This window comes from Lepidothrix coronata, unplaced genomic scaffold (genome assembly GCF_001604755.1).
Source record: "Lepidothrix coronata isolate B3197 unplaced genomic scaffold, Lepidothrix_coronata-1.0 Scaffold182, whole genome shotgun sequence".
Lineage (NCBI taxonomy): Eukaryota > Metazoa > Chordata > Aves > Passeriformes > Pipridae > Lepidothrix > Lepidothrix coronata.
Genome location: NW_016690362.1, coordinates 1344458 through 1360736, shown reverse-complemented (window position 1 = coordinate 1360736; position 16279 = coordinate 1344458). Strand labels below are relative to the sequence as shown.

The 16279-nt window shown below is 44.6% G+C and overlaps 1 protein-coding gene across 1 annotated transcript in view; it reads left to right on the top strand.

Annotated features, from left to right (window-relative positions):
* Positions 1 to 12997, top strand: part of PLEKHD1 (pleckstrin homology and coiled-coil domain containing D1) — a 31273-nt gene extending 18276 nt beyond the window's left edge. Inside the window, exons 6-14 of the mRNA XM_017830652.1 lie at positions 715 to 767; positions 3019 to 3113; positions 4029 to 4122; positions 5395 to 5573; positions 6302 to 6434; positions 8238 to 8263; positions 8317 to 8438; positions 10390 to 10539; positions 11128 to 12997. Coding sequence (XP_017686141.1) covers positions 715 to 767; positions 3019 to 3113; positions 4029 to 4122; positions 5395 to 5573; positions 6302 to 6434; positions 8238 to 8263; positions 8317 to 8438; positions 10390 to 10539; positions 11128 to 11288 — 1013 coding nt within the window. The 3' untranslated portion in view covers positions 11289 to 12997. The remainder of the gene's footprint in view (positions 1 to 714; positions 768 to 3018; positions 3114 to 4028; positions 4123 to 5394; positions 5574 to 6301; positions 6435 to 8237; positions 8264 to 8316; positions 8439 to 10389; positions 10540 to 11127) is intronic.
* The last annotated feature ends 3282 nt before the right edge of the window (positions 12998 to 16279 follow it).

Here is a 16279-nt window from a genome sequence, read left to right as displayed (position 1 = left end):
TGGCTTCCTGTAAGTGTGACCAAGAGCTGCCTGAGGGAGAGCCTTTGAGGTTAGGGCATAGCACAGCAGCAGGCTGCAGGGTAAGGAGCAGAGCAAGGCCTCTAGTGGATGTGTATCTTCAGTAGACAAGAGCAGCTGATGTTGAGGGGAACTTCTCTGTATAGCAAAACTTTTGTGGCTAGGTTAGGAGATTGATTTCTGGCCTTGGCTGGAACATCCCAAGGTGACAATAGGGAGCTGGCAGTGATGCCCAGAGGGCTAAGGAGTAAGGAGAGGATGATGTGCTAGGCAGGTGGGGATGAGGCACTGAGCTGCAGGAGAACTGACTGCTGGTACCTGGTGTGTGACCCTGTGCACCCACTTAACCTTTCTGTGCCTTTGTTTCCTCATCTGTGAAACAGAGATAAGAATATTTTTCTGACTCAGCTAGAGGATAGTGGAGGTTAGTTCATTAATGTTCTTTAAGAGCATTGAGAGGAAACCTTAGAAGGAGTACACAGCAATGTGGTTGTTTAGTTTATTCAGTTATTTGGCAGGAGGGAAGTTACAGAACATCCCATTATGTGCCATCTTAGACTTTGGAGCCTCTCAGACAGATGCACACAAAGGAATAGGGAATGCTTCAGAAAGTCAGTGTTTCATGTTTGTAAATATCCCCAGGATATAAAATGCTTTTCTCTGTGCTTTCTCTGGCCTTTGTTTGTGTGCTTGCAGACAAGCTAATGGAGGAAACAGAAGAGCTATGTCTGCAAAGGGAGCAAAAAGAGGTGAGTGTTCATCCCAAGCCAATTTCCTTTAAATTCCATGTGGCAGGACTGGGATTTTGGGAGTTGTTGGTTTGAAGGCATGTCAGGGTTCAGGGAGAGGGGCTTGTGGAGCCCCAAGAGTCTCCAGCCAAGCTCTGGACCCCGTGGATGAAGAGAGGAATAAGACTTGTGCCATGAGATGGGTCTTGGAGGTGTACCCTTGTTCCCTTTCCCTGTTATTTTCCATGCAGCGTGCTTGTGATTATATCTGCAGGAGGACCAGAGAGGAAAATGAAATTAAGTTCATATTCACTAGATCGAATGACACAATTGTTATTTGGTAGAGAAGACTCTGGCAATCAAGACTTGTCTCCACAGTTAGAAAGCAAGTAAACAGACCTGACATGGTTCCAGTGTAGAGATACTGTTGTGAGAAACAAGGAGCAGAAAAAGCAACATGGTTTGTTTTTTGGACACACCAGAGATGGGGAGAATAATAAATATTGCACGAGAGAAAAATCAAGAGAGCACCCCTTAAGAGGTGACTATGATACCTTAATTTATCTTAGAATCATAGAATGGTTTGGGTTGGAAGGGGCCTTAAAGATCACCTAGTTCCAGCCTCCCTGCCACGGGCAGGGACATCTTTCACTAAACGAGGTTGCTTTATCAAGTTTACAATTGTTTTCCAACAAGACACGTGTCTTGTCGATACCACCTAAGGAGTCTTTCCGCTGTGCCTTTTGCAGCTGGACTTGTCTATCCCGCATTCACCTTTTTAGTCACCAGCGCGTTTGTAGCAAATGTGGGTAGAGCCCTTCCCAAATCTTCGTTCACGAAGCCTAACCATGAGATGAGATGGGAATTGTTTTCCAAACTATTCCTAACTTATGGTTGCTTAATATAGTAAGAGTAGCTCATTCTCACATTTCCAGCAAAACTATACTGATTTTTATAGCACCATCATAAAGTCATTGCAAGATAGCTGTGCAAATGGATTGTCCTGTTACACAGTAGAAAAGTCTGCATGGATGTAGAATACCATGTTACAACCTTGCAAAGTGCCTCATGTTCTATTCCAGTTAATCCAAAACGACCATTGCCCCTCTTTAGGAAAAGATGGCAATGCTGACCTTGGCTTCTCAGGCCTATATATTTCTTGCATACATTTTTGGAGAGCTAAAATCCAAAGATAGCTTGGACTCTTCTTTAGGGCTAAGCTACTTCTGCCTTTACAGGGAGACATCCCTTTCTGGTGAAAGGGATTTCCCTCCCCACAGCCATGGGGAGGGAAATGCCCTTGTCTGAAGATCCTGGAACAAATTTCTGCTATTAAAAAGCCATGCACAGTAACTCCATTGCCCACAAAGAGCAGATGGGGCCAGGTTAGTCTGAAGGAGTTTGGTACTGTGAAGAACTGAATGTAGAGCTCACTGAGCTGTGGCAGTCTGACCTGTTGAGAGCCTGAAGGCTCCAGAGAAGTATGTTGGGAAGGAAGCTTGAACCATGTATCTGCACCATGGAGCGAGACGCTTAATATTAATTTATTCAATGTCAGTGCTGTTTTGTGACTAGCCTGGGCCTGCAACAGGAGTTGTGCTTAGCAGCTATAGCTGCAAAGGGACCTGTCCGGGAGCAGGACCCTTGCTGTATTTTGTCCCTGTTTTCTCCATCTGCAGTAGGTCTCAGTACAACTGCTGCCTCTAGACTAGAGGCTGTTTCACTGCTTGAGACAACTTGTATTTGGTGCTCTTTAAACATGGTTTTATCAGCACAGAGATAGTGACAGGCTGATTAAACTGTGCAAAGCTGTAACTGAACAGTTTGTGTTTTCCTGCCCCAGTGGGGGTGGAGAGCAAGGCAGAGCTAGTAGAAAAATCACACTTCAGGCACAGCAATTCTGGGGCTGTCACACTCCTTCAGGACTATCTGTACCTGAACATGTGGGTGCCTGGAAATGGTACATACACGTGGAGTCCAGCATTCCCAGGGACCTTCTGTATATATGCATCAGAGCTGACCTGTGCAGAGAGCATGTCTGGGATTTTCGTGTGCTTGGTAACCTGGCTGGGGCTTATGGATGTCTGAAAATCCTTAACTTACTTCAAATCCCTTCTAATTGCTCCTGGACAAAAGCATGGTGTGATCAGACGCCTTGTGGCTCTACATAGCTCGGGTTAAATGCCAGGTTTAAAGTCCCAGGCACTGTTAACAGGGAAGCCTTGCCTAACCGTGTAGGCAGAGTACATTCCTGTCTTCTCTTTTGGTCCAGGAACTCGAGCGCCTGAACCAGATGCTGGAAGCAGAGAAGCAGCAGTTTGAAGAGGTGGTGCGGGAGCTGCGGCTGGAGCAGGAGGAGATCAGACGGTAAGGCAGCAGACTGTGCAGGGCAGGAAAAGGACACCAACTCCCACACCAGACAAAAGTGCCACTGTGGTGGTGAATCAAAACAGTTTGTAAAATCCACCTATTTTTGTGTGTGTAGGAAGGAGAATAGATGCTATATTGACCAAAACAGGAATGGTTGTGGGCTGTTTACCTGCATTTGCTATTGCTTGTGTGACCAATAGAATACAGCTTAGTTTCATTTTGCATTCAGGGCTCCAGCAATTTATTTTCAAAGGGCTTGGACATGAGCAAACCCCAGATTGGTTGGGGAAGCATGGCAATGGAGGTGCCATGCCATGAGGCAATTACTTTGATTGGCTGACCAGCCCTGTGGGGTCCAGACAAATGGATCTGGTTTTCCACCATCAGCTAAATGACAATGGGTGGATGATGATGTTGCCTCATCAAGAATTGTTTTGTTATTTTAAGAATTACACTATGCAAAATGTAACCGGAGAATGTATTTAGAAAGGGAAGGATCAAAATGCTTTCCCCTGAGTGTTGAAAGGGCTGTTTAGCCATTGCCCTCTTTTTTTTTGTTTCCCTTTTCTCTCCCCAAATAACATCTCGGTGTGATTTTGCAAACCATTTTTGTTTTCATAGACCTACCTCTGCTTAAATATGACTGCCCTGTTTGAACTCTTCCAGTTGCAACCATGGCCCTGTCCTTGCTAGAGAAGCACACTGACAGTTCGGTTTGATTTGATGATGAGGAGGCACAATAAAGTTCCTGAATGCCCGTCGTGTGTTCAAGGCAGGATGTGATGCTTCCTGGCAAGCTCCTGACTCTCCAGGACTGCCTTCACCAAGAGATCCACAGCCTGCGCAGTCTGAGCGTGGTCTGTGGGGCTAGTGTTCCACTGCAATAGCTGTTCCCCCTTTTTGCTTCTTTAGGGAGCTAGAGCTCACAGCCCGCTCCCTTAAAGGAGTGGAGGAAGAAAAGAAAGAGTTGCGAAGCCTGACGCAGTCCTTACAGAACACCCTGGAGGTGAGTGACCACTTCTCACCTCTGAGTGACAGCATTTTAGTGTGCTATGGAATGAATCTAATATCTGCTAGCGCCAAAGTTAAGTCCTGTACAGATGAACAGGTTCATTTGGTAGCTTGTATGAATGCCAAAATCCCCCACGGAAAAGGATGAGAAGTGATACAGAGCCCAGCAGAAGCAAAATTTTCTCAGTCATAGCAGGTGATGTGATGATATCAGAAAAACCAAAAGTTGCAGTTTGGGAAGCTCAGGTTGAACACTAGGGAGAGAATTTTCACCAGATGGATAGGCAGGCAGTGGGAGAGCCTGAGGAAGCTTCATCGTGGAAGGTTTTCACAACTGGACTGTAGAAAGCCACATCTGACCATATCCTGCTGTACTGGCAGACCAGCTCTGAACAGGAGGTTGGACTTGAGCCTGCTGGAGGGTGCCTTCCAGCCAACATGGCTGTAAGTCATGCACTTTTTTTTTTTAAACTGCAACTCCCTAAGTTCTGGTGGAAATTGGAGCGGGAGAAAGGCATTCCTTGTTTGCAGAAGAGAGCATGGTGTTCCCAAGGAATCCTGTACCACATGGGAATATAGGAAAAGGAATATTGATGTATTAAAATCTTTCCTTACTTGGTATCACTCTGGTGGATTTGTGGAAAGTGTCTTTTCTAAATGCACATTGTTTGTGAGATTTTCATACAGCCAGCCTTTGGAAGCCTCAAGGTCATTCTTAATGTTTGTGTCAGATGCTGCAAGTTTGTCCAAAAATCTGTTCCTTTGAGCTCTTCTCTTTGCTTGAAGTTAAGGGAATAAAAAAAGAACTGGAAAGCTAGTGAAGGACTGTTCATGCTCTAGTTGCACACTGAACCAAACACTTCCCAGGCAAACAGCATGATATGTCTTATTGCCCTGCAGTTAGAAGTACCACAGAGGGGATGCCTCCAGTTCCCATTGAGGAGCAAGCCAAAGCAGGGAAGGCAGGGAAGTGGGCTGCATCTGTGATGCACTAGGGAATCACAAGGCTCCAGTCCCTGAATTGTGTGCTTACCGGCATATCACATCAAAGGAGCCTGCAGGTTCTCTCCCCCTTCATAGCAAAGGCTGTGGTGGAGGCTTGCTCCTCATGAGGCAGGTACAAAATGAAAACCTAATTTTGTTATTTGTGTTTTTAACCTGAATGAGGCATGTAAGGGTGGAGGGACTCAATAGGGAAGAGCCAGGCAGGAACAGGAGCAGAAACATTAGACTTAGCTGATATTCACAATCTCTGTCCTTCTTCAAGGAGCTCTCCCTGGAAAAGCAGCAAATGCTGGAGATGCTGGAAGAAAATGAGAGCCAGGTCCCACCTCCAACCAGCCCCAGCAAAGAGCAAAGCCCCATCTGGGGACTGCACTGCAGCCTGCGACAGATTGAAGAGAAGATGCAGCAACTTCTGCAGGAGAAACTCCTGGCAGAGAAGAGGTGAAGTGGGGGCAGGGGTTCTTGAGGTGGTATCAGGAACAAGATGTGATCCAGTGTGAGGAGGGTGGTGTGAAAAGAGGTAGTTTTGCCCCTTGCAGGTGGGAGGCATGGGGTTGTGGCTAAATATTTGCAGGCTTAAACTGATATCACTTCAAAACAGTTTCCCTGTTTATCCTGAGACCTGCAGAGAGCCAAGATCCTTTATAATTTCCATTCTTGGGTGTGGTAAAGGGAAGAGGGCACTTCTGCCCTGCTCAGGCTTAGGGATGCCAAATGACGTGACTGTCTGCTGACTTGCTTTTTTGTTGCCAACACGAGACAAGTCTGGAAGATTGTCTGGTTCCCATGGCAGGAGTTTAGGGTACAAACACTTCAAAGGAGACAGAATGAGGCAGGGCTGCTGAACTTCTTGCTCCCAGTTGGGCCTTCTCCTTTCAAACCAGGATTTGGGCACGTGAAGGTGTTCATGGCCTGTCCCTAAGGAGTGTTTGGTGCTTCTAGGCCTCATCTGGGGGTTGAGAGTGTTCTGTTCTAGAACTGTCCACCTGGCTTTCTCCAGCAATGCCTGTATTATTGGAGTGAAGCACAGACAGTGCTCCTGTTAGCACCTCTTTGCTCAGGACAGTCAGATAGTTAAGCATGCCCAGTCACGATACTGAGCCTCTTTCCTTCCTGTCAGTTGTGCTGGGGTGGGAATGGTCATCTTTCTTTGCTGTGCCATGCATCAGGATGAAGGAGAATGAGGAGCGGTCCCGAGCACTGGAGGAGGAGCGGGAGTTTTACTCTTCCCAGTCACAAGCACTGCAGAACTCACTGTCGGAGCTGACTGCAGAGAAACAGCAGGCAGAGAGAGACCTCAAGGTATTCCCTGCAAATGTTGTATATTGCTGTCCCTGGGCCTAAAGTGCTCTCATTTTCCTTCTCAGTTCATCCCCCATCAAGCCAAACTCTTTGTTTTATTTCATTTTCATGTTGTGATTACAAATCTTCATTTGCTGTGCTTCCTATTGCCAGCTGTATCCTGGGCTGCATCAAAAGCATCAAGACCAGTAGATTCTGCCCCTCTACTCTGCCCTTGTGAGACCCTACCTGGAGTACTGCATCCAGTTCTGGGGTCCTCAGCACAGGAAGGACATGGATGTGTTGCAATGAGTCCAGAGGAGGATCACAAAGATCATCAGAGGACTGGAGCACCTCTTCTGTGAAGACAAGCTGAGAGACCTTGGGTTGTTTAGGCTGGATAAGAGAAGGCTCTGAGAAGGAAACCTTACAGCACCTTCCAATACCTAAAAGAGGCTACAAGAGAGCTGGAGAGGGAATTTTTACAAGGATATGTGGTGATAGGACAAGAGGAATTGGCTTAAAACTGAAAGAGGAGAGGTTTAGATTAGATATTAGGAAGAAATTTTTTACTGTGAGGGTGGTGAGGCACTGGAACAGGTTGCCCAGAGAAGCTGTGGATGCCCCATCCCTGGAAATGTTCAGGACCAGGTTGTATGGGGCTTTGAGCAGTGTGGTCTAGTGAAAGCTGTCACTGTCCACAGCAGAGGGGTTGGAACTAGATGATCTTTAAGGTCTCTTCCAATACAAAACACTCTGTGACACCATCATAACACATGAAGTTGCCATGTCGTATCTATGTAGCACTACTATTTATTTTCTCATTCTGAAGCCTGATTAAACTGTTTAGTGCAAGTCTTTTAGTTTGCTACTATGAAATCATCATCTAAAGATGAAGGGAAGAAAAAAGTAAAAGAATAAAGTAGACACAAAAAAGAATAAAGATTATTTCAAAGAAATGTTAACATGGACATTGCAGAACTGAGCAGATATCTTCCCTCCTCACTTGTGCTCAGAAAATCAATCTTAAGATGTGTAAATCTTCAGTAACCTCTGCAAGAACTTGAGTTGAAAAGCAGAGGAATGCAGCTGAAGAATGCAGCTGAGGTACCAGCCCTCCTTTGTAACAGAGGATACTTTGTCCAATTACCTTTGCATAGATTAATACATGATATTTTATTTAAATCTAAATAATATAAAGGTTATGTTTATTGTTGGCTGTTTGACACTCAACCTGCTTATACAAATATTTTATCCAAAAAACCCCCAGTTCTTCTTTTTCCTGCACTTCCAATATTTTTTTTTATCCCATAACCTTCCACTTGGCCAAACAGAAGCTAAGTTGACCTAAGGTGTATTAGTCATTCTGATTTGCTAAGCTACTACTTCAGTTCTAAATTTCCTTGTGTTTTGTTCCTGAAACTCAGTACTGTACATCCCTTTGTGGGAACTGACTGCCTCTATCTCAAGTCCACCTCAGCTGGAATTATGTCCTCCCTTTCCTGCTCATCTGTAAATACTTGCATTAGCACAAATTCATGTGTTGAAATACCATCTCTGATTCCATATGGTTTATACAATGGGAGGAAAACTTCAGAAAATGAAAGTCAAAGTAAAGGAGAATTACTAAAATAGTCTGGACTTCAGATTCTGACTGAAGACATGAGGAACAACTTTTATGTTGTCTTACAATATTTCTAAGGATTTTCATCACTGTTGTCTTTTTGTTCTCACCCATGGTGAGTTCCTCATAGACCTTGTGGGTTACCAGGATGATTATTGAGACACAAGCCAGTTTCCAGCAATTCTTTTTCTCTTCCTCAGGCTGAGGTGAAGGTACGCATGTTCCAGTTGAGCTGTGGGTTCAGTGGAGTCCCCAAAGCCCTGAATTGATGTGTCTGAGGCTTCCCACCATACTGAGAGAAGCTGAGGAAGCATTGCAGAGCTTGGAGCAAGGCTTAAATTCTCTGCATTGCAACAAGGAGAAAGAGGAAAAGATGAAAGCAGATGTCAGTAACTTGAGAAGTAAGTCAGTCATCCATCCTCTCTCCTGATAAGCAAAGTCTGAGAGAGAAAATATTTCTACCCATCTTTCCAGACACACAAAGAAGATCCTCAGTGCACATAATGTGCTCTTCCAAATTCTTGTACCTCCACCACACCTCCCATTTGAGGAGCCATAATGTGCTATGTGGGCACTTGGTATTTTGCCCTCAAAGGAGGGTGAAATTATCCCAGACTTCTTTGTTGGGTGCAAGACAAACCTAAAGGTAGAGACGATCAAATGCTTTCCAAAATGTCAAAGGGAAGCTGTGGCAGACCTATGAAGACTGACTAGGCCTGAGTTATAAAGAGTCTTCTGATTCCCCTCAAGACATTATTTTCTCGGCCTTGGTTACAACAACATCAGTTTAAGGAGGACTGTGGTTGCTGTACCAACGTGCTGGTAGGTGACCCAGCAGGTGAAGTTTGGATCCTTACTTGGACCTGAATTACAGCATCACCACTGCTGTGCTGAGACAGCTGCAGTCCACAGGTCAGGTGTAAGACTCATGTCCTCACAGGTTAACCTTATTTCCTTGCCCTTTTTGTGTTTATTTGGGTTGGAGATTTTGGGGTATTTTGGAAGGGCATTTCCCTAGCATTTGGCTTGAGTTGGGTCTGGGAACTGACATTAGCAGCTTCAGTTGTATGAAGTCTTGCTTATTTTCCTTCCTCAAGTATAGTTCAGAGGGAAAAGGTTGTGAAGATGCTGTATTTGTACAGTTACGGCTTCATTTCAGTGAAGGGTGGATGTACTGGGCCAATACAGAAAAGTCAAAAAGTCCTGTGGCATTCTGAGCACAGTTTACATAGAAAGAATAAAAAGAATAATAAGAAAAAAATAAATACATGTATTAATAGTTTTATATCTATTCACATATCTATACTTTTTATATATTTAAATAAAATAAATATTATTCAGTAGTTTCTACATAAGATTTCTAAACTGAGGAAAACCAACATGATTCTGAACTTCATCCCACTGTCTCAGAGCCATGGTAAGAAAACAGAGCTAAAGTGGATATGTTTATTGTGTTCAGCATTCATGTAGAGCTGAGCTACCTGCCTGGAGCATAAGTGAGTAACCTCTGGTACTGAATGTTTCCTGACATTTCCAACCTTAGATTTTGGGGGATGTTTTCTTCAAAAGAGTAAAAATTAACAGAGCACTAGAGAAAATGAGGGACCACCAATGTTTTCCTTAACTTTGGTTAAGATTGCATTAGTCCTTCCAAGTGGTTCCTGCTGCTCTGCCCTTTCATATAAAAGTTTGGGCACATTAGCACATGATGCCTTTGAACAGCAAGGGGCCAGCAACAGGCAGAAGGACAGCAAGACTGGAATGGCAGAAGAGATGCTGGTTAGACCATAGGAGGGGAAATAGGCCAAGAAAAGCAGCCTGTGTGGCAGATCAGGACAGAATAACATTGTCAGAGTTTGGATGTGGGGCTTTGCTTGGAGCCTATAATGTAAATATCTCTGTGCTATGCTTTTAAGAAATTCCTGGCCATGTATGGCCTGGAGGTGTGTGCCCATGCCAGTGTTGCCAAAACCTCCCCTTCCCAGTTAGACTTGACTGGTTTTAGAAGTCCTTCAAAGAAAGTATGATGAGTGAGGCTTCATACCCTCTGTTGCAAGAGAGTTGAGAAGTTTTATTACAGTATCAGAGGAAGTTGAATCATGAGCAGTTGTGTGAATGATTGATGTGGAATGTTCTGCAGTTCTTTCTAAAATTTGAATATGCATTTTTTGGGAACCAGAGGTTTTTGTCACTGAAAATGTTCATTTTGATGATGTTCAGAAGCTTCATAGATTGTTGTTTGTGAAGATAATCATTATCTGGCTCAGCCCATTAACAAGTGCAGTCCCTTGTGACTGGTTCATTGCTTGGAGTGTCTGTCCCATCACTCTTACAGTGGTGTCTTTTTCTCAGAGTTCTTTGAAGAGTGCATCCGCAATGCCGAGCTGGAGGCCAAGATGCCTGTGATCATGAAGAACTCCGTGTACATCCACAAGGCTGCCACTCGTCGCATAAAGAGCTGCCGCTTCCGCTGCCGGAGAACCAGTACTTCATGGAATGACAGTAGGTATCAGGCAGCTTTTTAATCTGTATTCTGCAAGAGCAGATACGTGCAGATGGGGCTGACAGAACAGTAAAGTCTCCAAAGATCATCCGTATTTCATATTCCTTAGTAGTAGAATGGAGCTACAGTGCTACTGGGAGCTTCCTTTCCCAGAGAGGAGGCACTGAGCCTGTGTACTTGTTGCCTGTTTCTTTATGTATGTTGAAAGCTAACTGCTGTGATGGTTCTGGGCCCCAAAAAAACATGCTTAAATATGTCTTCATTGGAATGCTTAATCACAGACTAAGTTAAGTTGGAAGGAACACCTGGACATTGTCAAATCCAATCTGGTGCTCAGAGTGGCTACTTGCAAGGTTAGATTAGGTTCTGTGTAGCACCTCAAATCAGAGGCAGCTGTAAAGAAAAGTGTGTTTCCATGCTGCCAGCATTTTCCTCCTCTGAACACAGTAAGGTAAAGCTGTTAGAGCAAAATGGTTATCTCATCCCCTGCCAGGTGATCACATGGCTTGTGTGCTCTAGTGAAGCTTTATCTTCAGTTCGTGTCCCTGATGGAGAGTGCTGACCTTTCTGTGCTGTTCTTGTTTCAGTGAAGCAGTCCCAGTCCTTCATCTTCTCGCATGCTGAAGCTGAAAACATTGAAGAGCTGAAAGAAGCAGCCAAAAGACTGAGCCGGGACCAGCGCTTCAGGAAAACTATCTATCAAATCATGAGGTCGCAAAAGGATTCTGCTTCAGGGGACAAAAAGTGACTCTTCTTGGGAGGGGGCTTCTGAGCCCAACTTGCCATTCAGCTCTGCAAAAGTTATGCCCTTGGGCACTAGGGTCAGAAGGGAGATTTGCCCTTTGGTGGGGAAAGTGGGGTAAAGTTGTGTGTAGGCAATCCCCTCAGTTAGTGGCTTTGCTTTCATTTGAATGCTCCTTGTAGCCTGGCAGGCCTTCTCTACTGATCACTCCAGATCTGTTTGCTTCAGCTGCTTACATTAAGGCGTGTTTTGCCAAGATGCCACAGTCAGTGTTAAAGTAAACCACAGACCATAGGTTAAGAAAGGTCTCTTCTTTCCTTTCCTATCTAGTCTGTCTGCCAAACACAAGTGCTTCTGAGAAAGCCCTTTATCAGCCTATGTTCCAGCTAGTGTAACCTCCCCAGCTGGACACAGCTTACCCCTTTCTGCCTGATCCCCTCTAGGAAAGGGCTCGCTCCATACCCCCAGTCAATCAGCACTTCTGTGGGACACAGGCTGAAAACTGCAGCAGTCCCAGTGTCCCAAGCACAGGCAAAAATATCAAACACAGGGCAACTTCTTGTCTTGATGCTACATCATTTCAAGCAAACAGCAGCAACACAAGGTGAAGACAACCTGAGGATGCTGAGGATTTGGCTCCAAGGAGGATCACGTACAGAGAAGAGCTTATAGGTAACTCAGTGGCATGGATGCAAGCTGGAGGGAGGGTTGTGTTGTGTTGACTGTGGGCAGAACATTCTGGGACCACCTTTGCGTATTTTTTGCACTGGGACATCTAGCTGTGTTGGAACAGATATGTGCTGCAAATGTTATCTATAGGCAGCATCAGTGTAGAGAAGCCCTTGACTCAGTCCTGATAGTTTCATCAACACCTCTGTAAAACAAGTTGGAGGGCAGGAAAGTGAAGACTGTCCAGCAACAAAACCCACTACCACTTCAAGAATTAAACATTGTCAGCAGCAAGCTCCTACAGGGCTGTGGAGGTGGGGAAAGTCACCAGAGGAGAAAGGTTGATGCTGGGTGGAGGAGCGTACTGTGAGGGTGTGATGCTCCTGAATGGAGTCACTCTGGTGTGACCAGAGGAAAAGCATTGAAAGCACAGCCTGTACTTTCCATTTCATTCAGTCACTGACCAGTATCCTTCTGCCAGGCAATGGGAGGTTTTAAAGAATCAGAAGATCCAGCACTGAAGGCTGACATTTTTGTGATGGTTGATAAGTGATGTGGTAGGAGAAGAGAATTTCCAGCCTCCCTTAGCGTACCTGATCCTTCTGTGCTGTTTCCACTTGTGCTTGTGTGCTAGAAAGCCACAAATGAATTCTGGCTCCTACAAGGCTGAAGGGCTGTGAGAAAACAATACAGAGCTGGTTTTCCCCTTTATGCTGTTCTCACATCATCTCTAGCTATTTTCCAGTTACAATATCTATATTATATGATGCTGGTAGGGACAGAATAAAGGACAGCCAGGGAATGTATCTGTAATTCAGGCAGTTAGGAAAATCATCTTGTGGATTGGAATGCAGGACCTTTGTTCTATTACCATCAAAGCCACAATATCAGACCTTACAGAAGTATTGTACGCAGGAGGTAGCCACATCAGGTCTTCCTTAACTGTGCATATTGACAGCAATAAATAAATAAAAGTTATGCTGACACTAGAATGAATTCCTGTGTGTTCTTGATACACTGTCACTGAAATGATGTTAAATTGTCTCTGCAGGAGTTCAAATAAATTCTGACACACTTATTTACTGCCAGTGCAATTCCTCTGCTTCACTGAGTTTTTGTGTTATGTGGTGCATGTGAAAAGCTTTCACCTTTGCTACCCACTTCCACTTTTAAATGTGTAAAAAGTTAAAGCACCAGCCATCTCTCTGTGTAACCAGCAAGGCATGCCCTAAGCCACCTGTGATGAGGTGCTTGCCATCAGTCATTCTTTGCTGCACAGGAATCTACTACCCTGTAAGCTCCAAGCTCCCTGGCAGAGTCAACATGGAGGTGGGTCTATGCACCATAGCATCTTAATTAAGTGACTCTCTCCTTATTCTGGTTAAAAGGACACAGAAATTATTGATTTCAATGTTATCTGTGTATTTTTAATGCAATGCAGTAACAGGAGGATGGCTTAGGGAGCAACCCACGCCTGTTCAAACAACTTCCACTAGTAATTCTAGGTTAGATTGCTTTCTCCTCCTGGGAAACCTGGGAATGAGATGAGAACTCCCTCCACTGAGAGAGTTGTCTAAATTGTTTTCTTGTGTCTGAGGACAGGAGAAAATATAGGATGATTTGCACCTCTAAGATTTCACTTCTGAAGTTGCAGAACAGCTAGATTGTGGCCATTCTTCCACCACCTCCACCTTCTGGCTAACATCTGGGAAATTCTCTTCTGTCTTCCCTGTTGTCCATTTCAGAGACACTTTAAAATTTGTGGACACTGCCAAACGTGAAGCCTTCTGATTCTTCTCTGCATTGTCTTGCCTACTTTTCACAATGTGAAGAGTGGTTCCCATTAAGGTTTAACTAACCAATTTAAGGGTTAATTTCATCCTCCTTGTAAGACACACAGGCTCTTTCAGTCTCTAATGAGATAGAGGGATTCCAGCCCAAGGCCAGGGCTTTGGCAGCTCCCCTGGTGCCCACTGCCCCAAGGCTTTACTCTTGCACAGAAGTAAATGGCAGAGAAAGGAAGGCAACCACAGCCCTATTGCCCCCCCATCTGTGCTGCTTCTAAGGCAGAGAAAGTGGATAAGAAACGGAAATTGCCCTCAGGGTCAGAAGTCAATAGTAAATGGTTGCTGGTGCGTGTTATGCATTGTTGTGCATGGTACATAAGTGACACAGGCTGGTAGCAGTTTTCAGCTACAGAGCATGGCTTTTTTTTTTTTTTTTTTTAAGTTTCTGTGAGCTGTGACACTGGAAAGCTTGGACTTAGTGTAATATTGGCATATCTGTATGGAAATAAGATGATAGTTTTCTGTAGAAACAGTCTGTTTTGAATGCTGTTCAGCGCAGTCACTTCTGGTGGTTACTAGAGGGACAGAAGATGGATCATGTTGTGTTTAATAAGGAGAAGTTTGCTCCCAGGAAAGTGGTCATGCTTTGAAAGTCTTGACCAAGGCTGGGGCTTGCCTGGACGATTAGTACTCTTGATTCTCCCCTGGTGTGCCTGTGAAGGGTATATTATTTCTAACATCTTCTATCTGGTGCAGTTGGCACAAGAACAATTCTGCAGTTTTTCACCTAGTCTGTGTACAATTTTTTACCCACCTAGTCTGAGCATGGCCTTGAATGGGAGAAATGATCAAGCCAGAGGAACTGCTGTAGTTAACTCACCTGAGAATTGGGTCTGAGGTGGACTGTTGGGGTGACAGGTCACCATGAGCTTGGCTACAACGTGTGGTTTGTTGAACAACCTGCAGTGTCTCTTTGTGCCCTGAGATAACATTCCTTTTACCATATTAAGTAACATTTCTTTCTTACCGCAGGCTTAGCTCCGTAGCCAAAATGCAGAAAGTATTGAGTGATGATTGAATGATGAATACTCAGTCAGGTCGCTGAGTCCTTTCTGCTCCTTGCAGGATACGCTGTAGGGCTTGAACCAAAATGCATGGGTTTGGTTGTTTGGGTTTTTTTCCCAGTGTTAGCAGATCTGGCACTTCAGAGGAAGAAAAATTATAAAGGCCATTTTGTGGGGGTAACAAAGGCACCTTTTTCTAACTCAGAGGTGTTGCAAATAAACTCAGCAGGATCATGTGTCCTTATTTTGCTGTATCCTGAAAAGCGTAAACTTTGCATTGCTTAAAATAATAAGTGAATTCTGCTTACTCTTCAGTTCTTCTTGACTGCACCCCTGCCTCAAACCTCCCTGTGGAAACCACCCAAGAAGAGAGGAATGTCTTCTCCTAGAGCTGCTGCTCCCATCTGTTTCTTCATCATTAATTTTGGGGGCAGGAGGGAGCTCCTGTTTTCCTGTTCCTCCATACATCAGTGCCTGCCTGCAGGAGATGCAGCCCCTGCTCCTCTGACATGAGGAAAAATAGGTTGTTTTTTGTTGTGAGTTTTTTTCCTAAGTTCTTCAAAATAGAAATAAATATTTTTAGCATCTCCCTCTTAATAAGGAGGCTTGAAAACAAGCTGTTTATGGTGGGTGTATGGCTGGAGGCTTTTGTTAGTCACTGCTGGAAGCACAGCCATGAACAAGGCTATAGCACGTTTGGCAGAGCTCTGTCTTTGGGACAGTTCACAAGCACTCAAGGTCCTTGAGTGACACAGGTAAGCTGTGCTCTTAGATGCACTCAGCACAGCCATGAACAAGGCTATAGCACATTTGGCAGAGCTCTGTCTTTAGGACAGTTCACAAGCACTCAAGGTCCTTGAGTGACACAGGTAAGCTGTGCTCTTAGATGCACTCATCTCCGCAGCAATCAAAACAAAACACCAAGAAGGTGGGAATGCTGTGGCTTTTGTAGCAAAGTAGAGAAGCAGGCTTGATGCAAAGATTGCCAAAGATTGATTGGATTACAATTTGCTTGGGAGGAGCCACTGCTTTAATTTCTCCCTTCTTTTCCTGATTCTGACAGAGGTACAACATGTGTGCTTGCTGAGGGTGAGGGGAAGGTGAGGAGGCTTCAAGAGGAATGATATTGAAAGGTAGGAGTGCAGCAGGTGTGACTAAAAACTAGAGCGCTGCTGATAGTGAGTTGGTGTGTTTAAAAAATAAACAGAGTTTGTTCTGTGGCAAGTGCATTTCAATAACCAAAATAAAGCTGTTCTATTTTTCAGTAATCAAAACCTACTTTGGGTCCCAACCGAGGAGTGTAGCCCTAGGTGCTCAGAGAAAAGGGGTATGTGGCTAAGGCCCTTTTTTCCTCTCCCCAGCTTGCATGGGGCATGGCCCAGCTAGGTGATGCAGGGATGTGGCTTACTGTTGTTATTCTTTGTGGGTAGCTGTGTGTATGGAGAGGTGGCTTAGGCAGGGGAGAAGTCAGTCTTTT